Raw genomic sequence first — 25697 nt, 5'->3', positions numbered from 1 at the left:
CATTTGTCATCCCCATTTTGTGCATACCTGTTCAGTCGCTTCAGTTGGGTCTGACTCTTTGCTATCCCATGGACAGTAACCCACCAGGCTCTTCTGTCCATGGGATTGTCCTGATGAGTAGGTTGTCATTTCCTCCTCCAGGGGGATCTTCCCAACCCAGGAATTGAACCCACAGTCTCCTGTGGTTCCAGCACTGCAGGCAGATTCTTTACCACTGAGCCACCAGGGAAGCCCATTCCCATTTTAACAGTAAGTAAATCCTTTGTTCCCCTCAAATAATCACTTTAAGTGTGTATCATCTAGGTTTTTCTCCCACCACAAGTATAGTTTTCTGGTTTTTGTCAACAAGATCTGCTGTCCCTTCTCTTTTCAGCTCATCTGAGCTCACAGACAGCTGTGGATGTTTCTAACAAACGGACAGTCCTACCTTAAACACCAGAATCTCTTAGTCTCTGCTTCAGAACTTTCTCTGGCACTACAGGTTTCTCTTGATTAGGAGCAACCCAGAATTGTGGGAAAGTGTAGTCTGAGAGACCAGTACTCAGTGATGAGCAATCTATTTTCCCAATTAGGAGAGAAGAATCAGAGGATAAATGTCCTGGCCTTGCCATTCCCTCATGGCTCAGCTGGTAAAGAAGCCCACTGCAATGTGGGAGACCTGAGTGTGATCCCTAGGTTGGGAAGATCCCCTGGTGAAGGGAACAGCTACCCATTCCAGTATTCTGGCTTGGAGAAGTCCATAGACTGCATAGTCCATGGGGTCGCAAAGAGTCTGCCACCAACTGAGTGTCTTTCACTTTCGTTTTCACGTGCCATTCCACAGTAGGAAGATCCCAGTATGTGTTCTCCGTGGCTTATCAGAAGTTCCAGAGGGGAACTGAGTGATTATCTGCTCATTAGCGTTTCGTTTCCCTGATTTTTTTCTTCATTCTTCATTTTTGTTTCCTAGCATCACCCAAGTCCTCATGTCAGGGTCTGCTCTTAGAACTAAAGCTAAAATGGTGTCTTTTGTCTTCATGTTATGTAGAATATTTATTCACAAACCTCAGTCAGTGAAGTTCCTGCTGATGATCCATAGACTGAGATGCAAGCTCTAACTCACCACTTCATAGAAGATCCAATAAAACATCTTTTTTTCCTCTATGGAAAGTCCCACAGGAGAATTATCTGATAGCACTATAGGCCAGAAATCCAACAGGGTTCTCACTGGCAAAAATCAACATGTCAGCCCAGTAGCTTTCTTTTTTGGAGCCTCTAGAGGATACTCAGTTTCCCTGCCTTTTCTAGTTTTGAAACTGTGCACATTTGCCATCTCTGTCTCTATAGATGTATTTTTGATGTTGCATGTTATGCAGAGGTGAGCTCTATGTCTTCCTACCCTGCCATCTTAATCCCCCTCCTTTTTGCTATTGATTTTTATTCCTATATTAGAATTATTGATAATAGTGATTTTAGTGAAATTGAAGGAAACTGGTAATATATAAAATCTATTATTTCAGAAAATCAGTGGGTATTTTATATTGGGCATACTGTGATGTTTGTTTTCTCTTACATAAAACAAACAATTAAAGTCAATCAGTTATTTAATCTTAAATGATATTCACTTTTAACATTTTTATTTGCTCTCTAACATTGACAAAATTACATAAACACAGACAGACACACATATACACACAGAGAAGAAAAAAATCTTCAAACCAGGAACACCTTGCAAATATTCATACCATTGCAGGTAATGAAGCATATTGTGGAGTATCTATAGAATTCTATAATATCAAACATGACTAAAGAATGATTTATTGTACTACCTTAATTTTCCACACAAGGAGGCCAGAGAAATTATGTATTTTTTTCCAGACATATACATTGCTAAAGATAAGATTTCCTTTTTCTTTTAAACAGTAACTGCTAATGTGATTTTAGTCATACTGAAAATCTTTAGCCATCACTGCAAGTCATCCCAATGATTTAATCATATATCCACTGATCACAAGCTTACAAAAGTAGCAATTCTTTAATATCTGGATTTCAATTTTATAGCTCTAAACTTTACTCAAGAAAAATTAACCAGTAAGAGAAGAAGACAATCTTCCCCTGCAAACTGTGTGATGAAAAGTCAAAATTGAGAATTGAATCATATGTCAAGATTATGGAGACGAATGTTGTCCTATACATGGAGTTCTCCATTTGAACTGATATCCCATCCTGTTTCACTTCCTGTTTGGCCTTAGTAGGAGACAAGGTCAATAAGGGTTAGAGAAACAACCTATAGTTAAACAACCAATCATCTCTGCTGCTGCTTACTGTTAGAAATAAAGAAAAAGCAAATGACTAAAAGTTAGAAAACTGGATATATTTAGAGACAGGTATAATCCTCATTGATTGCAGAGTTTTCTTAATATATATTATATTTATTATGTTAATGGCCAAAAGCCTTTTTTGTATATGAATTACAGGTTTATTTTTTTATCATTTCCATATATTTCTAACAGAACTCATAGTCCACATTTGGCTCATAAAATATAGCATTAGGAAAAAACCAAGAGCCTCTGCTATAATCAGAGTCTAAACTGATAAGTATAGTTGTTTTTAGGTGATACTAGTAGCCCTTATAGAAGAATTAATTACATAGGTTAGAAATCAGAGCTACAAGTAATGACTCAAAAAACTGAACCTGTACTTTTTCTTCATACTAGATTTGGAGGGGATATAATCCTTAATTGTTTCTATGTAGTGGAAACCTTTTTTTTTTTTTTTTAATTCTAATCTATTTTGCCAGATCATAAACAGGAAGGGTGTGAAACTAGGTAACATAACTTCTAAGTTGAGCTAAGCATTTGAGAGTGAATCCCATCACTTCATGGGAAACAGATGGGGAAACAGTGGAAACAGTGTCAGACTTTATTTTTCTGGGCTCCAAAATCACTACAGATGGTGACGGCAGCCATGAAATTAAAAGACGCTTACTCCTTGGAAGGAAAGTTATGACCAACCTAGATAGCATATCCAAAAGCAGAGACATTACTTTGCCAACAAATGTCTGTCTAGTCAAGGCTATGGTTTTTCCTGTGGTCATGTATGGATGTGAGAGTTGGACTGTGAAGAAGGCTGAGTGCCAAAGAATTGATGCTTTTGAACTGTGGTGTTGGAGAAGACTCTTGAGAGTCCCTTGGACTGCAAGGAGATCCAATCAGTTCATTCTGAAGGAGATCAGCCCTGGGATTTCTTTGGAAGGAATGATACTAAAGCTGAAACTCCAGTACTTTGGCCACCTCATGCGAAGAGTTGACTCATTGGAAAAGACTCTGATGCTGGGAAGGATTGGGGGCAAGAGGAGAAGGGGACAGCAGAGGATGAGATGGCTGTATGGCATCACTAACTCAATGGACGTGAGTTTGAGTGAACTCTGGGAGTTGGTGATGGACAGGGAGGCCTGGCATGCTGCAATTCATGGGGTTGCAAAGAGTCGGACACGACTGAGCGACTGATCTGATCCGATCTGATCTGATAGTCACATTGAGAGGAATCTTATCAAATGAGATTAGGCCATATCCTTGTGAGCTAAATAGCAATTGGAGAATTAGTTTGATTTTTCTAAGTCATAAGTTTCAGTTTAGGATCTTGGAGATGCCTACCCCAAGTAAGTAATTTCAAGTAGATACTCCAACTGACACATTCATTTACCAGACATATGGTTTGAGTGTATACGTCGTGTGCAGTGTAGTATATGCTGTATACTAGAGACAGCAGTAAATAAGTCCCATAATTTTCCTTCCCTGGTGAAGTTTTTATTCTTATCAAGAAAACAGGAAGAATGCAATAAATGATTTTGACTAGAGAGAGAAGTAGATAGATTAAAGATAAATTACATCGGAAAACAAATAAAATAGATTGATGGATATAGACAGACAACAGGTGATTATATATGTTACACAGAAGAATATAGCATGTTAGAGGAGAGAAGTAGCTGGGTGACAGGGAAGTGAAGGACAAAAAGATGTACAGAGAAACATGTCTGGATCAGATGGATCACAGACCTAAATAGAAAATGTAAAACTCTAAAAGTCTTAGACTATAAGAGAAAAACTAAATAATCTTGGGTTTGGTAATAACTTTTTAGATACAAAACCAAAGAAATTCATGAAAGAAAGAATTGATAAGCTAGACTTCATTAAAACAAATTTAAAAACTGTGCTTTATGTAAACATTGACTAGAGAATAGAAAGATAAGCCACAGAGTGGGAGAAAATATTTGAAAAAGATATATCTGATAAGTAATGTGTATCAAAAATATTCACAGAATTCTTGAAAATCAACAATAAGTAAACAGACAATCTGGTTAAAAAATGAGTCAAAACCTTGACCTCTTCAAAGAAGATAGATTGCAAATAGCATATGAAAGGGTTCTCACCTGTGTGTCTTAGAAGACATGCAAATCAAAATAATGAGGTACCACACCAATTAGAATGGCCAAAATCTAAAACACTGATGCTGCCAAGTGCTAAGAAGTATGTAGAGCAAGAGTAACTCTCATTCATTGCTGGTGGGAATGCAGAACTGTGAAGCTCACTATAAAAAGTAGTTTTCAAATTTCTTTTGTGTATGTGTGTATATGAGCATGTGTAATAATAAAGTACACATACATGCATGTGTGTCTGACTCAGTCTCTCAGTTGTGTCCAACTCTTCACAACCTCATGGACTGTAGCTCACCAGGTCCCTCTGTCTGTGGGATTTTACAAGCAAGAATACTGGAGTGGGTTGTCATTTCCTTCTCTGGGAGAGCTTCCCAACCCAGGGATTGAACCTGTACATGTATATATCTGTATGTATACACATATATACATACACACATACTTTTCTGACTCACAAAAAGCTATAGATATTTAATGTAGACACCTTGATGACTTTATGAGTTTGGAGATAAATATATATCTTAGAAACCATCTCACCAGTCTTCACTGTAAACATATTCATAACCTCCAAAAGTTTCCTTTCACCTTCTTTATATATTGTTACCATTTTTAATATGATAAAAACAGACCTAACCTTTTAGCAAATTTCTAAGTATATAATATAGTATTGTTTCAAAACTAAACATTCTTATCATACAATCCATTAATTTGCTCCATGGTTTTTACCCAAAGGGGTAGAAAATTTATGCCTATGAAAATATCTACATATGCATGTTTATAGTAGCTTTATACATAATTGCTAACTTTTAGAATCAACTAATATATTTTCCAGTAGGTGGCGGTGGTGGTGGTTTAGTTGCTAAGCTGTGTCCGACTCTTGCGACCCCATGGACTGTAGCCTGCCAGGCTCCTCTGTCCATGGGATCCTCCAGGCAAGAATGCTGGAGTGGGTTGTCATTTCTTTCTCCATTTCAGTAGGTAAATAGACAAATTGTGGTGTTTCTAGGTAATAGAATATTATTTAGCACTACAAAGAAATGAGCTATTAAGCCATTCAAAGACATGGAGGAATCTTAAATGCATATTGCTAGATGAAAGAAGCCAGTCTAATAAAGGCTATTAATATTCCAACAATATGATATTCTTGAAAAGGAAAAACTGAAGACAGTAAAAAGATCATTGCTTGCTAGGGGTAGGGGGCAACAGTGAGATGAATCAACAGAGCACAGAAGAGTTTTAGGACAGTGAAACTATTATGTGTCATTATGCATTTTTAAAAACCCACAAAATGTACACCACCAATGGTAAACTATTGGTTTTATGTGATAATGATATATAAATATAGGTTCATCAGTAGTAACATGTATTACTCTGGTGAGGGGTGTTGACAATGGGGAAAACTACGCATGTGTGGGTTCAGGGCATGCATGGGAAATCTCTGTACTCACAGATTAATTTTTTTGTAAACCTAAAACTGTTCTAAAAGTAGAATCTATTTTAAAACACTCAGGTAAAGTTTAAGCTGAAGACAATTAATTTGAAGATGTCAGCAGTGTGAAGTGTGTGGAGATTTGTGTTATAAGCAGAGAGAACAAATGTGAAGCCGAAAAACCTTGCTGGTCTGTATAGTTAAATACAGAAAGAAATCCAGTATGACAAGACCATTCTAGGCAATTTTGATACAAAAGGGCAGAGAAGTAGTGAGCAGTCAGATTATTAAAGACTTTATAACCTAGAGCAGAAGGAAAGTTTATGCTTAATGTGATGGTAATACACTGGGAAGTTTGAGTAATGGAGAAACATCATAACTTTGTTAAGAATGATTTACAGCATAGTGGTAAGACATGATAGAGTGGGCTTCCCCTACATTTAGGTGGAATTTGGGAGGTATCCAACAGAGTTATAATAGCTAATTGGACTTCTAGTGTGAAAGTGACGGAAATGCAGTGAAAAAGACCAATGCAATTATCTTGGAGGTAATCAGGAAGAATTTGTTAATTAATAAGTAGGATAAAAGGAAAAATTAATTATGAATGACCCATAAATTTTGGATTGAGTCAGCAGATTAGATACCACTGTCATTTACTGATTTGGTGAAATTTTGGAGAACCACAGGAGGGTTCTATTTGGGAAATGTTAATTTGAGAAAATGAAGAGCTCCTTGGAAGAATAGTTATGACAAACCACCTAGACAATGTATTAAAAAGCAGAAATACCAATTTGCCAACAAAGGTCCATACAGTCAAAGCTGTAGTTTTTCCAGTAGTCATGTATGAATGTGAAAGTTGGGCCATAAAGAAGACTGAGCGCTGAAGAACTGACATTTTCAAATGTGGTGCTGGACAAGACTCTTGAGAGTTCCTTGGACAGCAAGGAGATCAAACCAGTCAATCCTAAAGGAAATCAACCCTGAATATTCATTGGGAGGACTGATACTGAAGCTGAAACTCCAATAATTTGACCACCTGATGCGAAGAAGAGTCACATTAGGGGGGATTCTGGGGAAGATTGAGGGCAAGAGGAGAAGGGGGTGAGGATTTCATCTCAACCATTGAGGATGAGATGGTTGGGTGGCATCACTGACTCAATGGACATGAGTTTGAGCAAACTTAGGGAGATAATGAAGGACAGAGAAACCTGGCATGCTGCAGTTCATGGTGTCACAAAGAGTCGGACACAACTTAGTGACTGAACAACAAAAAAATTGAGATGCACTTCCTTTACCATTCAGCAGTAAAGAATCTGCCTGTCAGTGGAGAATGTGCAGGTTCAGTCCCTGGGTTGGGAAGATCCCCTGGAGAAGGAAATGTCAACCCACTATAGTATTATTGCCTGGGAAATCCCATGGACAGAAGAGCCTGGTGGGCTACAATCAATTGGTTGCAAAAGAGTCAGACATGACTAAGAAACTAAGTGAAACAATTTTGAGTTGCCTGGAAGAGAATGATGTAGATGCTTTAATTTAATATTTGGATATATGAATTTGGAGTTGAGTGGAGAAATCAATACTATGTTTAAAATGCAGGATTCAACAGTGTAAGAATGATCTATAAATCCCTTTGAATGGATGGGATAACTCAGGGAAATATACAGATAGAAAAGAGACAAGCTGTCAGGATAAAAATATACTGCTGTTTGATTTGGCTGTATGGAGGTTTCCTGATGACTTTGGTGCAGTTCAGTAGAATGATAAAGGCAAATGTTCAGATGTTCTTTCACTAGATATTAAATTTGAATCTAAAATTTGACTTTTTAATATTATGTTAGAAAATTTTAAGGTATTTTTAGAGGTAAGTGGGAGACTAAATGATTTCCTAAACTAATACAACATTGTAAATTAACTACACTTCAATAAATTTTGTTTTTAAAATGCTCTCCTAAATTTTCAGACTGATGCTAATATTTTCAGAAAAGGTTGAATATCTGAACACAGGATTTTACTATAAGCAGAGGGAGAATGAGGAGTTTCCTGGAAGGGGGAGAGGAGACCAATGGGGCAGGATTCAACTGTTTGTCATCACAATTGTTTCAGATCAGGAAGGTAAGACCACCTGGAAGACCATGAGCTACAACAGCCATTAACCCCTGAGTAGTTGATATATGGAGACAGGGGCCAATATTTTAAGAACAGGCAAAGAAACTACACTTCACTCTTAATAGAAAGTTAGCTTTTGAGTGCATTTGGAATCAGAGACCCTTCCTTTAATATTAAAGGGGAAGCTTTATCTTAGATCTAGAGTTTCTATTGGGAATAAGAAAGGGGAGAGAAGCAAGTTCTGCAACGTTGTTGAGTTCATCTGAAAGAGTATGTTTTAAATCAAAAAAAGATTTAATTGACACTAATTGGCAAGTCCAAGGTTTTGACTTTTGTTTTATATTGCTTTTTAATTTTTTCACATTAATAAGATTCATGGGATAGAAGAGAGTTTAATATAGTTATAAAGTTAACTATTTTCACATGAAAATAACATCATGGCAGTATTTTCACTCTGCTAGTGAGTGAGTGAAGGTCACTCATTCATGTCTGATTCTTTGCGACCCCATGGACTATACAGTCCATGGAATTCTCCAGGCCAGAATACTGGAGTGGGTAGACTTTTCCTTCTCCAGGGGATCTTCCTGATCCAGGGATTGAACCCAGGTCTCCTGCATTGCAAGAGGATTCTTTACTAGCTGAGCCACAATGGAAGCCCAAGAATACTGGGGTGGGTAGCCTATCACTTCACCAGCAAGTCTTCCCAACCCAAGAATCAAACCAGGTCTCCTGCATTACAGGCAGATTCTTTACCAACTGAGCTATCAGGGAAGCCCCTGCTAAACTCTGTTTAATTCTGGTTCATTTGCTTTTATATATGTATTTATCAGATTATCAAGAATCAATATCTCTATTTTAAATTTACTCACATTTGTAATTTGGACAATTTTGATTTACATCATTCCTTAAATGGAGAGAAGTTGGCCACCATTTTCTGTTAAAATAATCAAATACATAAAATTTTTGGTAAGTAATTATTTATATATCATAAACCAGTCTCTTCTCCCTTACCTTAAATAATTCTGCTTCCCTTAACCTTTCTACTGGCACTTTAAAAACCTTCATTCATGTGGTGTCCCCACCACATTCTTAAATATTTCTTATGAAAATGTTCAAACCTGATGAAAATCTAATCAGATTACAGAGATTTTATAAGAATTATAAATTTAAACTCAAACCTTTAAGCTAGTTCAATTGATTTTTAATCTTATTTTATTTAAAAGGAAGCAAAACTAACTTACCAAGTATGTTTATCTTGTCTTGGAAGCAGAGTATTCAATATCCATCAACTTGTTTGTGGCTGATTATTCTTCAGAGATGGTATAGGCTCACAAAGAAGCAGTAATTTTTTTTCTTTTTCCTTTTTTTTTTCCTTTTTTTTTTTTTAGGAATGCTGTATTTGTGCTTATTTGAAAGTAGATTTTATGAAATTTGTTTGACTTCCCCTCACGACTTCTACGATTCTTTATTTAAATCTGTGGGTATTAACTTCAAGTTGTTTAAATCTATGTATTCAACATCTGTATCCATGATTTTTTTTTACTCCTTTGTTGATTTTGTTTCTTCCTTGTATCCATAGATTTAACATCATTAACTTCTACATTCTTATTTGAATATTCTTTTTGAATCTTTCTGGGGGTCTTTCTTTGAATCCTCATCTCCCCAAATTTTTTGTAACTAACCTCCAAGCCCTTTTAATGTTTTTCCTTATTTTTTTTAATGAAGCTTTTTTGAGTCCATCTTTTGAATTCTTCTTTCCTCCATTTTACAAATTATGTCATTAATTCTTTGGATACAACTTCCACTCATAGATGCAGTTTCAGACTACTAAAGTTGTTTCATCAAGTATGCTTTTGAATTATCATCCAAGGCCTACTTTCCCTTTTTGGCATCTTTCTTGGCATCTTTCTTGGCATCCTTCTTGGCATCCTTCTTGGCGTCCTTCTTGGCATCCTTCTTGGCTGAGTCCTTTGGTTCACTTTCTGCCTCACCAGGCTTCTTCTCATCTTTCTTTTCTTTTTTACTATCCTTCTTCTTTGCATCTTTTTTGTCCTTTGATTCATCACCTTTCTCACCTGCTTTCGCTGGATCTTTTTTCCCTGCCTTATCCTTCTTTGAATCTTTCTTTTCGCCTTCTGATTCTGTAGCAGACTCCTTGCCCTTCTTTGAACCTTTCTTATCTTTTTTGTCATCTTTCTTTGCATCTCCTTTATCACCTTCTGCCTTTGAATCAGACTCCTTGCCCTTCTTTGAACCTTTTTTACCTTTTTTGTCATCTTTCTTCGCATCTCCTTTTTCACCTTCTGATTCTGTAGCAGACTCCTTGCCCTTCTTTGAACCTGTTTTACCTTTTTTGTCATCTTTCTTCGCATCTCCTTTTTCACCTTCTGATTCTGTAGCAGACTCCTTGCCCTTCTTTGAACCTTTTTTACCTTTTTTGTCATCTTTCTTCGCATCTCCTTTTTCACCTTCTGATTCTGTAGCAGACTCCTTGCCCTTCTTTGAACCTTTTTTACCTTTTTTGTCATCTTTCTTTGCATCTCCTTTTTCACCTTCTGATTCTGTAGCAGACTCCTTGCCCTTTGAATCTTTCTTACTTTTTTTGGAATCTTTCTTTGCATCTCCTTTTTCACCTCCTGAATCTGAAGGAGTCTCCTTGCCCTTCTTTGAGCCCTTCCTATCTTTTTTAGCACCTTTCTCTGCACCTGCTTTTTCATCTTCAGATTCTGTTGCTGATTCCTTGCCCTTCTTTGAATCTTTTCTCTCTTTTTTTAAATCTTTCTTTTCATCTGGTTTCTCTTCTTTAGCTTTTGAAAGTTTCCTGGGTTTTTCCTTTGAAACTATGGACTCCGCTTCTGAATCTGGTTTGTCCTTGTCTTCTTTACTTTTCTTAACCTTCGGAGATGAAGGTTTTGCTGCCTGTTTAGCATCCTCCTGGGAGGGAGGAGTTTCTTTCTGGGGATGCCGACTCCTGGCAGCTAAATAAACAGATGGTCTCTCAGAAATTCTCATTAAAGAACGGTGCATCCATAAAGGTTGTTTACGATCTCCCCTTAACTTCTCTGCATCATGTTTCTGAAATATGGGTTAGAATAATGATGAACAACTTGTGTGTGAATTACACAGCCCTTTTTACCAGATATTGAATGCATTCAACTTTGACCATGAAAAGATTTGGGGAAAGGAAGAAAAGTCACTCAGTCGTGTCCAACTCTTTGCGACCCCATGGACTGTAGCCTACCAGGCTCTTCCCTCCATGGGATTCTCCAGGCAAGAGTACTGGAGTGGGTTGCCATTTCCTTCTCCAGGGGATCTTCCCGACCCAGGGATCAAACCTAGATCTCCTGCATTCCAGGTAGACATTTTAACCTCTGAGCCACCAGGGAAGCAGATAAGTGGTAGTTTGCATAGTTTATTGTGCTTTTAAAAAAATTTTGTTCCTTGTTGTACTAAAGGACAGCCATATCTCATTTTAGGGCTAATTTTAATTTAGAGGACCTTCATAATTCCCTCAAGATTTATGTTAAAATTCTCAGAGACATCCATTTTCTAATGACGTATCAGAAGCTCTCTTCACAATCATGAGAGACCTTTTCTTTTTTTGAACTCTGTGTTCTTGAAGCTTGTTGGAATATCTTACCCACTTTCCATTTCTATGCTAACTCAAGAACTAATTATTCTCTAATATCTAAGAGTTTCATGTTCAAGTATATTCTGGTCTCTATTGTTACATTCAAGGTCTCTGGAAGTTTGAATGCTACCTGTGGTTAAAATTAAAAGCCTGGTACTCTTCTCCTTGACAAGATATAATTTGAACATCAGCTAAGAACCTGCAATAATGAAAGCAATAACCTTTCATTGACAACTAGTTTCTGCAGAATGGTATATTCTGTTTTCAACTCATAGTCAAATATTTTTAAAAACTTAATTGCAAAAGTAACACATTTTGGAAAGAATGTTAATGAATGATAAAACAAACAAGAAAGAAAGAAAAAAAAGCACATGAAAAAACAGAAGAAATTGGGTTACATCAATGAGTTGAAGATACATCATTTTGTGAAAACTTTTCTTAAAATTTTTCATATTCCATGATGATCCCAGAAACATTGGGAAATATTAATCTTCTAATGCTCAGAATTCTGAATTATATATTTCTGGAAATGGGAAAGCATTGAAACTTTCTCAGTGTATGATGTAACTCCATGATTCTAATGAAGGGATATCTCCAGCTGATGAATATTTTCTGAATGTTCATACTAACTGTAACATTAGGATATACAGATTTCTATGTTTCTTGGATACATATTTTCTGTAATGTGGTATTGCTGAACTAATATTTGATAGAAAATATGGGAATACTTTTTATACAGTGAAATGCAAATAAAATATAACTACTTTCTCCAAGTAGTAGAATTGAACTACCTTTAACTGTACTATTCATGAACTTCCCAGGTGGCATTAGTGGTAAATAATCTGCCTCCTAATTTAAGAGGCATAAGAGATGGAGGTTACCCGCGTTCCCCATCCTGAACCCTCCTCCCTCCTCCCTCCCTTAAAACTAATACAATATTGTAAAGTTTAAAAATAAAATAAAATTTAAAACCTGTTAAAAAAAAAAAAAGAGAGAGATGGAGGTTAGATCCCTGGGTTGGGAATATCCCCTGGAGAAGGGCATGGAAGTCCACTCTAGTATTCTTACCTGGAGAATCTCATGGACAGAGGAGTCCAGTGGGCCACAGTCCATAAGGTTGCAAAGAGTTAGACACGACTGAAATGACTTAACTCACATGTATGGTCCAGTATGCTATTTAAAAGCCTCATGTGAACTGAATCCAACTGAATTGTAAAATCCAATTGCTCAGTTGGACTAGTCTCATTTCAAGTGTTCAGTAGCAATACTGGAATTAGAATGTAAAGGTATAAAATACTTCCATCATCACGGAAATCCCATTGGTCAGCACTCATCTATAACATATACAAAATATTCATGATTTGAAGATTATTATGAGTAAAATTATATAACTTTTTCAATACTCACAGGACTTGTATTTTCTTGTAGTAGGGAAGGTTTTGATCTCCTTCTTTTTCCTGGCCTTGGTGGTTTGGGAAATACCAGGGCAAAATGTTGCTGATTCCATGATTTTTTGCTTAATTCACTGACTGAAATAAAAAAAAATAAGAATACATCTCAGAGTAAATAGAATTTTACCAGGTATAAAATGGCAGTAAGGTAATTATATGTAAATGAATAAATAAAAGATTCAAATTATGGTTTCATGCATTTGGTAATATTTAAAAATTTTTATTATTAATATGAGGAAATTAAATTTGATCATTTTAAAATTTTGACCAGCTTTATGGTTAGCTATATAGTCACTGTGAAACTAATATAGTCTGTCATGTAAATAGAAAGAAGCAGTTTTACTGTTTCCTCTTAATCCTTCTATCTCTCCATTCTAGATTTTTTTTTAATACTCTTTTGGTTGGAATACAATTTTGTGGAGAACAGAAGATGTTGTAACTACTTCTGTAACTTCCAAAGCCCTTAGCACATTTCTTGTTTAAAATAATCAGTAAATATATGATTGAGTCTAAGATTCTCTTAATTATTAACCATTTTCTAAGCTACAAGAATAAATGTTATATGCCCAAGAACTGCAGTATTATAAGTGATATACTAATGAAGAAAATTGATAAGGAGTACCTACAGAATTATGATTATGATGGTTGAGTTACATAGAAACTATAATATAAACAGTTAAAAACATTAAGGTTACCAGTGAGACCAGTGAAAGAGATATGTTCATTCAATTTAAATATGTACAAAACATGCTATATATGAGACTTGTCATTCTAAAGACAGAATCAGGATCAATGAGAAAATATGCAAAATGAAAGATGTGTTTAAGTTCATTATATGAGTTAAAATTGATTACTTGATATAAGAGAAGAAGAAGGAAATGGCAACCCACTCTAGTATCCTTGCCTGGAAAATCTCATGGACAGAGGAGCCTGGTGGGCTGCAGTCCATGGGGTTGCAAAGAGTCAGGCATGACTAAGCAACTAACACTTACTTACACTTCAACATCAGATTGATTGGCCTTGTCAAGTAATGAATTCTTTGTCAGTTATAAGTCTGGTACAAAGTATCAGGAATGTAGCAGAAGACATTTCTGACACAGATGAGAAGTTGTTTATCCATTCTTTACACTGCCTCTCATGTAAGATTTTCTGATTGTTTTGAGTTCTAACATGTAAATATGTCCTTCTTTATGTTGCTAAACATATTTACTTAATTTTCTTTGAATTAAAGACAAAATATCTTTAGAAGGTATTTACTGAACCCATCATAAAAGTGCTTGAAAAATTAAAAGTTGATTTTTAATAATGCTCCTTAACAGCTGTTGTTTTATCACTTACCCCTAAAATTACTTATACATTTTTTTAAAATGAACTCTTTCTTACCTGGAACGTAATTATCATATGCTCCAAAGTTTATTTTTTGGCTATTGAAATAAGAGGGAAAAGTTTTAATCAATTTATATAAAATCACTCTATTTAATGATCATTATTACACATAAACACTTGCCACTGCAAGCTAGAGAAATATTTTGCATTCTTAGATCTGTTTATTATGTAAGATTACTTCAACACAGAAAAATGCAGAGCAGTAAAATACGTGTTTTTAGCACAAACTTCAACATAATTAAAATAAGGTGGGTAAAGATTTTTCAGAAAAAACTCAATTAACATATCTTAAATATTGACATTTATGATTTATTTTTAATGTGAAACCATGAGTGAAATTTTCCCCACTTTGTGTTCCAAAGACTCTTAAAATTGAACTGTAAGACATTGTAAGAATTATAAGATATAGTCTTAAAAAGACTATGCCTAGGTAAGGCCAGATCCTCAAAATAATCTCAGAATTTAACCAAATCCAAATTGATAAATGGCAAACATGTTTTTCCATGAGATGCGTGTGTGTGTGTGTGTTGGCCAGTGGTTACCACAATTATTGATATGGATTTTGATGTTTTCAAGATAAATAAAACTGGTGTTATAAAGTAGTTTCTGTTTGTCTTAGCAGTATAAACACATGTTTATGCTCACAAAGAAACATTTTACATCTAATTCTTATTTTAACTAAGGCACATAATAAGATCTGTTAAAAGAATATATTTATACATTAGCCCATTGTATTACAAAAATAAAGTCACTGATGATCATGAGTTTCAGTTTTACACACACACACAAACACACACACACACACACACAAACACACACATGCATACACCTAAAAACCACATGGCCACAAAGCATTTTACTTCTTTGACATTGCATAAATAGTACTAATAAAATATAGTAAAAAAAAAAAAAAAAAGTATCTTGGTAGCTTCATTAAAATTTTAGTTCCCAGCACAAAACCTGGCACATGTTTGCCACTCTACAAAAATTTGAATGAATTAATTGAATAAAATTTAAAATGTATTGACTATTAAGTTATCTGACCTAGTATTTCTTGACTGGGGATGTGTATTAAAATTACTTGTCCTACTATATCTAAATTTCTAGGCTTAGATCTCGCCAATGTACATTTATATACTGGTGAAATTTTTTTTTTTTTTTTTTGGCGGGGCCGAGTAGATCGCGCTCGAAGCCCCGGTCGGGTCCGCGACAAGATGGCGGCTGTTGATTCCCTGGTGAAATTTTTTTATTTTCGATCATGGTTATAAACTTTTTTCCGTAAGTGCTCTGAAACAGAAAACACGTTATTATATATGAGATTTTAAAGTGGTACATAAGCATGGTCCATGAAATTGTATGTAATCTCTGAGGAATATTCTTTGATCATAAAGCAATTGAATTAAAAACCAATAACAAAATTACAGTTGACCCTTGAACAACAAGGATTTGAACTCGTCAGTTCTGTTGCTCAGTCGTGTCCAACTCTTTTTGACTCCATTGACTCCAACATGCCAGGCTTCTCTCTCCATCACCAATTCCCAGCTTGCTTAAACTCATGTCCATTTAGTCAGTGATGCCATCTAACCATCTCATCCCCTGTTGTCCACTTATCTTCCTGCCTTCAGTCTTTCCCAGCATCAAGGTCTTTTCTAATGAGTCACATCTTCTCTCAGGTGGCCAAAGTATTGGAACTTCAGTTTCAGCATCAGTCCTTCCAATGAATATTCAGGACTGATTTCCTTTAGGATGGACTGGATTGATCTCCTTGCACTCCAAGGGACTCTGAAATCTTTTCCAACAATACAATTCAAAAGAATCAATTCTTCAGCTCTCAGCCTTCTTTATGGTACAACTCTCACATCCATACATGACTACTGGCTAGACGGACCTTGCTGGCAAAGTAATGTCTCTGCTTGTTTATATGCTGTCTAGGTTGGAAATAGGTGTCTTTTAAGGACCAGGACAAGGAACAAGTTAAGGACAAGGAACAAGTGTCTTTTAATTTCATAGCTGCAGTCACCATCTGAAGATTTTTGGAGCACAAGAAAAAAAAAGTCTGTTACTGTTTCCATTGTTTCCCCATCTACTTGCTATGAAATGATGGGACTGGATGCCATGATCTTTGTTTTTTGAATGTTGAATTTTAAGCCAGATTTTTCACTCTCTTCTTTCACTTTCATCAAGAGGCTCTTTAGTTCCTCTTTGCTTTCTGCCATAAGGGTGATGTCATCTGTGTATTTGAGGTTATTGATATTTCTCCCAGCAATCTTGATACCAGCTTGGGCTTCCTCCAGCCCAGAATTTCACATGATGTACTCTGCATATAAGTTAAATAAGCAGGGTGACAATATACAGCCTTGATGTACTCCTTTCCCAATGTGGAACCAGTCCTGTTGTTCAGTGTCCAGTTCTAACTGTTGCTTCTTGACCTGCATACAGCTTTCACATGAGGCAGGTAAGGTGGTCTGGTATTCCCGTCTCTTCAAGAATTTCCCACAGTTTGCTGTGATCCACACAGTTAAAAGCTTTAGTGTAGTCAATGAAGCAGAAATAGATGTTTTTCTGAAATTATCTTGCTTTTTCTATAATCCAACAGATGTTGGCAATTTAATATGTGCTTCCTCTGTCTTTTCTAATCCAGCTTGAACATTTGGAAGTTCATAGTTCATGTACTGTTGAAGTCTGGCTTGGAGAATTTTGAGCATTACTTTGCTAGCATGTGAGATGGATACAATTGTGCAGTAGTTTGAACAGTCCTTGGCATTGCCTTTATTTGGGACTGGAATGAAAACTGACATTTTCCAGTCCTGTGGCCACTGCTGAGTTTTCCAAATTTGCTGGCATATTGAGTGCAGCACTTTCACCACATCAGGATTTGAAATTAGGATTTGAAATAACTCAGCTGGAATTCCATTACTTCCACTAACTTTGTTCATAGTGATGCTTCCTAAAGCCCACTTGACTTTGCACTCCAGGATGTCTGGCTCTAGGTGAGTGATCACACCATCATTGTTATCTGGGTCATTAAGATATTTTTTGTATAGTTCTTCTTTGTATTCTTGCCACTGCTTAACATCTTCTGCTTCTGTTAGGTCCATACCGTTTCTCTCTTTTATTGAGCCCATCTTTGCATGAAATGTTCCCTTAATGTGTCTAATTTTTGAAGAGATCTCTAGTCTTTCCCATTTTGTTGTTCTCCTCTATTTATTTGTACTGATTACTGAGGAAGGCTTTCTTATTTCTCCTTGCTATTCTTTGGAACTCTGCATGCAGATGGTGTATTTTTGCTTTTCTCCTTTGCCTTTTGCTTTTCTTCTTTTCTTAGCTATTTGTAAGGCCTCCTCAGACAACCATTTTGAATTTTTGCTTTCCTTTTCTTGGGGATGCACTTGATCACTGTCTCCTGTACTTTTAGAATTTACTTTTAGGATTTGAAAAAAGTGTTCACATAGTTACTTGATACTTACAGGGGAACTTAATTGATATTTGTAGAACATTCCATCATAAGCAGAAGAATGTATTTTTTTCCCAATGTACATGGAACATTCCTCAGGATTGATCATATTTTGGGTGTCAAAATGAGCCTTGATTAATTTAAGAAAGTTGAAATCAAGCATATTTCTGACCACAAGTCTATGACATTAGTAATCAATTTTTTAAAAAAGCCTAAAAAACATAAACATGTAGAGACTAAAAAAAAAAAACTGCTACTAAACAATCAGTTGATCATTGAAGAAATCAAAGAGAAAATTAAAAAATACCTAGAGACAAATGACAATGAGAGCATCACAATTCAAAACCTATGAGACAGAGCAAAAGCAGTTCTCAGAAGAAAGTTTATAACAATACAATCTTACCTGAGGCAACAAGAAAAATCTCTAATAAACAACCCAATCTTACCCTAAAGTAACTAAAGAAGTAACTAAACCCAAAATTAGTAGGACAAAAGTCATAAAGATAACAGGATAAATAAACAAAATATAGATGAAAATACAATAGAAAACATTAATGAATCTAAAAGCTGGTTCTTTGAAAAGATAAACAAAATTGATAAACTGTTAGTGAGACTCATCAAGAGAAAAAGGAAGAGGACCCAAATCAATAAAATAGCAAATGAAAAAGAAGTTAGAGCTGACATTAAAGAAATACAAAATATCATAATAGACTACTGATGGCATTATATACCAATAAAATGGACAAACTAGAAGAAATGGACAAATTCTTAGACAATTACAATCTCCCAAGACTGAACTAGGAAGAAATAGAAAATATGAACAGACCAATCACAAGTACTGAATTTGAAACTGTGATTTATAAATTCCCAGCAAACAAAAGTCCAGGACCAGATGGTTTCACAGGCCAAGTCTCTCAAATATTTAGAGTACAGTTGGTGGGTTGTCATTTCTTTCTTCAGGGGATCTTTCTGACCCAGGGATTGAACCCATATCACCTGCATTGGCAGGTGGATTCTTTGCAACTGAGTCACCAGGGAAACCATCCTTCTGAAACTATTCAAAAAAAAAAAAAATACAGAGGAAGGAACATTCCAAAGTTCATTCAATGAGGCCACCATCACCATGATGCCAAAACCAAAGACACTACAAAAAATAGAAAATTACAGGCCAATAAATTGATGAATATAGATGCAAAAATTCTCAACAAAATACTAGCAAATGAAATCCCTTCAGTACATTAAAGGATCATCAGTTCAGTTCAGTCGCTCAGTCATGTCCGACTCTTTGTGACCCCATGAATTGCAGCACGCCAGGCCTCCCTGTCCATCATCAAACTTCCGGAGTTCACTCAAACTCACTTCCATTGAGTCAGTGATGCCATCCAGCCATCTCATCCTCTGTCGTCCCCTTCTCTTCCTGCCCCCAATCCCTCCCAGCATCAGAGTCTTTTCCAATGAGTCAACTCTTCTCATGAGGTGGCCAAAGTACTGGAGTTTCAGCTTTAGCATCATTCCTTCCAAAGAACACCCAGGGCTGATCTCCTTTAGAATAGATTGATTGGATCTCCTTGCAATCCAAGGGACTCTCAAGAGTCTTCTCCAACACCACAGTTCAAAAGCATCAATTCTTTGGCATTCAGCTTTCTTCACAGTCCAACTCTCACATCCATACATGACCACTGGATCAACCATAGACTTGACTAGATGGACCTTTGTTGGCAAAGTAAAGTCTCTGCTTAAAGGACATACACCACTTATTAAGTAGGATTTATCCCGAGAATACAAGCAGTTTTCTATATCCACAAATCAATTAGTATGTTACACCACAATAACACATTGAAGACTAAAAACCATATGATCATCTCAATAGATGATAAAAAGCTTTTGACCAAATTCAACAAGCATTTATGATAAAAACTCTCCAGAAAGTGGGCAATGAGGGCACATGCCTCAACATAATAAAGGCTACATATTTCAGAACTACAATTAACATCATACTCAATGTTGAAAAGCTCGAAAGCATTTCCTCTAATCTGTGATGAAGAATCAAGAATATGCAATGGAGAAGACACAGTCTTTTCAATAAATGATTCTGGGAGAACCGGACTGCTACATGTAAAAAAATGAAATTAAAACATCTGATCACACCATACACATGAACAAACTCAGAATGGATTAAAGACCTAAATCTGAGACTGGATACTATAAAACTCTTAGAAGAAAACATAAGTCCACAATATATTACAATGCTTTTTGACATAAATTGCAGCAATATATTTTTGGTCCATCTCCTAGAATAATGTAAATAAAAATAAACAAATGTCACCTAATTATGCTCAAATATTTTCACAGCAAAAGAAACCATAAACAAAAAGAAAATAAAATCTACAGAATGGGAGAAAATATTTGCAAACAATGCATCCAAGAAGCGATTAATCTCCAAAATTTACAAACAGCACACTCAGCTCAATGCCAAAAGAATGAATAACCCAATCTAAAAGTGAGCAGAAGACCTAAATAGACATTTCTCTAAAGAAGACATAGAGATGTCCAAAAGACACGTGGAAAGATGCTCACCTTCACTAATTATTAGAGAAATGCAAGTGATAACTACAATGAGATCACCTCATAGCAGTCAGAATGGCCATCATCAAAAAGTCTACAAACAATAAATGCTGGAGAGAATGTGGCAAAAAGGGAACCCACCTACACTGTTGGTGGAAATGTTAATTGGTATAGCCAGTATGGAGAACAGTATAAAGGTTCCTGAAACAAACTAAAAATAAAGCTATCATATGATTCAACAATCCCACTCCTGGGCATATATCTGAAGGAAAACATGGTTTCGAAGTGTACATGCACCCCATTGTTTATTGCAGCATTGTTTACAATAAGCAAGACATGGAAGCAGCCTATATGTCAATTGATGAAGGAATGGATAAAAAAGATATGGTACACATATACAATGGAATATTAGTCATTAAAAAGAATGAAATAATGCCATTTGTTAACAACATGGATGGACCTGGAAATTGTCATATTAAGTATGTTAGATAATGATAAACATCATAATCACTTATATGTGGAATCTTAATAAAAAGATACAAATGAACTTATTTACAAAGCAGAAAGGAACTCACAGACTTAAAAACAAACTTTAGTAGGGGGATGAATAAATTGGGTTCCTGGGTTGCCATATACATACTACTGTATTTAAAAGTAGATAACAAACAGGAACCTACACTATAGTACAAGAAACCTTGATCAATATTCTGAAATAACCTCAATGGGAAAAGTATTTGAAAAAGAGTTGGTCCATGTATATGTATAACTGAGTTACTTTGTTGTATCCCCGAAACCTGCAAATCAGCTTTATTCCAATATAAAATGATAATTTTAAAAAATTAGAGCAAATATAAAAATCCAATGTTTGCTTTTTGAAAAGGTTATTAAAATATATTGACTTTTAAGAAGATTGATTAGAAAAAGAGAGAGAATACACAGATTACCAGTATCAGGACAGATGAAGGTTTTATAATTATATATATTTTAAAGGATAATGAGCTATATCAGTAATAATTTTACTACAGTAAATTGAACAACTTAAGTGAAATAGATGAGCTCCTTGTAAAATTTGTTTATTTACCAATAAGTGTGTTAGTCTCTCAGCCGTGTCCAACACTTTGCAACCCCATGGACTATAGCCCACCAGGCTCCTCTATCCATAAAATTTTCCAGGCAAGGATACTGGAGTGGGTTCCCTTCTCTAGGATTGTTTACCAGTACTGACACTCAATGAAAAAATAAAACAGTGAATAGTCCAATAACTATTAAATACATTTCATCTATTATCTTAAAGCTTCCCAGAAATCAAAGCCCAGGCTCATAGCATTTTATTGATAAATCAAATTTAAAACTTAAGGAAAAAATACTAACTCTACACAATTTTTTCAGAAACAAGAAGGAGCAGAGGTTTATACCCATTCTTGAGACAGATATAAAGAACAGTCATCAAAATGTCTCAAGAACATTACTAGAAATGTATATTACAGACTAATACTATGCATTATTACAGACAAAATTCCTTAATGATTTTTTATTCTTGCTGAACAATATGTAATATACATAAAGTCTAATACATCATGATCGTTGGGGTTTACTCTCTGGAATGTAAATATGTTAGTTTAAGGTATATGAATTAATCAGTGTAATTACCTCAAAAAATATAAGAAAATCCTCTTGATCATCTCAAAATATTTAGAAGTTTTGAAAAAAAGTAACATTCATTCATGATTAAAGAGTCTGAGAAAACAAAAAATAAAACACATCTTCCTCAAATTGATAAATGAGTCTAGACAGTACTTACTATTAAAATTAAATTAATGGTGGAATATTGACTGTCTTTCCTCTAAAATCTGTAAACAAGTTATGGATATTCACTTCATTCCTGCATTTTAACCTAGACCCTGTTTTGTTCTATAAGGCACTAAAAACATTAAGACTGGACAGGAAGCAAAATGGTCTTTATTCACAGAGCGCATGATTGAGTAAATACTATATTGAATGACAGCTAAAAAATAATTATTTAGAGATATTTAGTGAATGTAATAAGATCATATAATATAAGCTCTAATTATATAAATTAATTATATATTTATAATTATAAAAGAATTTACATTTAAAGAAACAATAGAATATAAATTGTAATAAATTATTTTAAAATAATTTTATTGAAATATATGGACCTATGTAAAGAAACCAAAAAAAATAAAATAAATTTTCTGGGAAATGAAAGATGAAAAAGAAAAAATTATACATGTAAAAATATATATTTCTCTGATTAGAAATAAAAGAAACTTTTTCTATGATTAAAAATAAAAGAACCATTTAAACCCACTAGAATACCTAAAGTTTTAAGGATTAATGACACCAGTCATCAGCTACAATACAATATAGAGTATCTGACATGTTCATCATCAATGATGGATATGCAAATAGTACTATCAATTTTGAATGTAATTTGATATTTTAAAATAAAATTAAGCATACACATGTTTTATGGTTCAATATTTTCATTAGTAGCTTACCCAAGAGAATTCTACCAAAAACTTGGGGAAAATATTTATAGCAGCTTTATTCGTAAGAACCCAAAACTGAAGTACCCCATAATAATCAAAAACTAAAGCAATCATTTGGGGAATGGGTAAACTAAATACAGTGTATCCATGTAATGGAATACTACTCAGCAATGTAGAGGAATGAATTACTAGTGTATGCAACATGGCAACATGGATGATTCAAAAAAATGCTATACTGAAAGAAAAAAAAAATTCCAGAAGCCAAAAATTACAGCGTATATATGTTATGATTTAATTTGTATGATTTTCAGGAATAGGAAAGATTTTCAATGGTAACTTAGCAGCCATTTATAAAGAGGGGAGGAATGGACTGAGTATAAACTGGCAAAATGTAACTTAATGATATGGTTGAAATTCCTGTTTCTTAAGGTTGGCTAGGTTAGGGTTAACGACAATTCAATGCATTTAATTTTGTTTTTACTGAAGGGAATTTATAGGACCCCAAAATAGCAATGATCCAAATATCATAGTTCTCACTCACTATGTAAATTTACACACATCATAAGCAGTTAAATCAATTTACTATTTTAGGACTCGATAGTCCCCCTAAGTCTGGTTCTGCTAGTAATCGAATCTCTCTCCTTGCTTCTCTGTAACAGTCAAGAAATTTGTTTAGACCAGGATGTATTCAGATTTAATTTTTGAAGTTTCTTATGGAAAAAAACAGAAAACAAAAAAAACCACAAACTGCCAGTATATGTTTTAATAGGTTTTATTTAAAAACCATTTTTATGTGACTATAAATTTATTTCTATCCTTCATTAAAGAAGTCCCTCAAAAGTTTGGAAATGGTCTAATTTAATTACTTTAAAAAGATGAAACATGATATTTAAGTCGAAAGACTGTTATTTTGTGATACGATTAGTGTTTGAATTAAGGTCTTTGAAGATATATATATATATATTAAGATCTTTGGGCTTCCCTGGAGGCTCGGATAGTAAACAATCCACCTATAATGCGGGAGATGCAAGTTTCATCTCAGGGTAGGGAAAATCTCCTGGAGGAAGACAGTATGGCAACCCACTCCAGTATTCTTGCCTGGAGAATCCCCATGGACAGAGAAGCCTGGTAGAGTCCTCCATAGGGTCACAAAGAGTTGGATACAACTGAAGCAACTTAGTGCACGTGTATGCACGCTCACTCACACACACACACACACATGATGTATTATACATACATACAGAGTAACTAATACTTCATCTTAACTAAGATTAAATGGAACACAGAAGTCACAAATCGATCTTTACTTCCAATCCACATATCTAATTGTTAGAAAAAAGTTTGAGTATTTGTGAGCTTTTTTATGTGAAGAAGATAGACACTGTCATCATTAGGGAATATAATATGTTCAGGACTTAACAAAGGGAAGCTAGCTTTAGATTTTCCTGAATAAAAGGTTGAGATCCCAAACTAGGAGACATGAGGAGATCATATGTTAAGAGAAAAATCTGTTTCTATATTACCAGTGTAAATTGTACTTTATTAAAGGGTTACACATTGAACCAAGTTTGTAGGATTTAGTTTTGGTCTGGAAACTTAATATAAGAACAAAATACACCTGCTTTTACTTTTTCCTTTAATAGTATCTCTGTTTGGAAATAATTATAAAAATGAATAATAAATTCATGGGGTAAGGACTCTCAATAATGTGATATTGCCTCCAATTTCATTTTGTTGAAGTCTTTTTATGTTATAGTAGATGTACAATTTTAAAGGTTATATTCCATTTTCATTTACACTTATTATAAAATATTGGCTATATTCACTATATTTTACAATATATCATTGTAGCTTATTTATACTAGTTTGTGCAACTCTTATTGCCTCCCTCTTTATTGCCCCTCCTCACTTGCCCGTCCCCACTGGTAGCCACAGGTTTATCTTCTGTATTTCTGAGTCTGTTTCTTGTTTGTTATATTCACTAGTTTGTTTTATTTTTTTTAGGTTCTATGTGTGATATCATGCAGTATTTTTCTTTCTTTAACTTATTTTACTTAACAAAACATTCTTCAAGTCCATCTATTTTGTTAGAGTAGCACAATTTCATTCTTTTTTTATGGTTGAGCCATATTCTATTTCATATATATATGAAATACATATATGTGTGTATATACATAAATATATAAATGAGCACAAGTCAGACATGTGCTCAGTTGTGTCTGACTCTTTGCAGCCCATGGACTATAATCCACCAGGCTCCCCTGTCTGTGGGATTCTCCAGGCAAGAACACTGGAGTTCTTCACCATTTCCTTCTCCTTATGTATAATAATATGTACATATATATAGTGGCTTACCAAGTACCACCACAGTGGTAAAGAATCTGCCTGCCAATTGAGGAGACACAAGTGACACAGGTTTGATCTCTGGATCAGGAAGATCCCTTGGAGTAGGAAATAGCAACCCCCTCCAGTATTCTTGCCTAGAAAATTTCATGGACAGAGGAGCCTGGCAGGCTATAGTCCATTGAGTCACAAAAAATCAGATGTGACAGAGATGTGGCATATATATCATCTTTATCCATTCATCTGTTGATGGATATTTACAATGCTTCCATATCTTGGTGCCTGCAGTTCCATTTGACATGCCCATAGACAGCCTTTATGTGTGAATATCCCAATATATCCAGTCAACAGGTTTTGGATTTTGGAGTTCTGTATCAATTGCATAGTAAACAAGGGCACAAAAGA

General features: G+C 35.0%; 1 protein-coding gene across 2 annotated transcripts in view; it reads right to left on the bottom strand.

The window, feature by feature from the left end:
* CYLC2 (cylicin 2) overlaps nt 1-25697 on the bottom strand; it is a 36190-nt gene that overhangs the window by 8394 nt on the left and 2099 nt on the right. For both annotated transcript variants that reach the window (XM_061426378.1, XM_061426377.1), the window contains exons 2-5: nt 14415-14455; nt 12988-13109; nt 9191-11024; nt 8819-8883 (exon numbers count right to left, since the gene is read on the bottom strand). In XM_061426378.1, coding sequence (XP_061282362.1) covers nt 9822-11024; nt 12988-13109; nt 14415-14455 — 1366 coding nt within the window. In that variant the 3' untranslated portion in view covers nt 8819-8883; nt 9191-9821. The remainder of the gene's footprint in view (nt 1-8818; nt 8884-9190; nt 11025-12987; nt 13110-14414; nt 14456-25697) is intronic.

Source organism: Bos javanicus, chromosome 8, assembly GCF_032452875.1.
Source record: "Bos javanicus breed banteng chromosome 8, ARS-OSU_banteng_1.0, whole genome shotgun sequence".
Taxonomy (NCBI): domain Eukaryota; kingdom Metazoa; phylum Chordata; class Mammalia; order Artiodactyla; family Bovidae; genus Bos; species Bos javanicus.
Note: the sequence above shows the minus strand (reverse complement) of the source record. Positions and strands in the feature narration are given on the sequence as shown.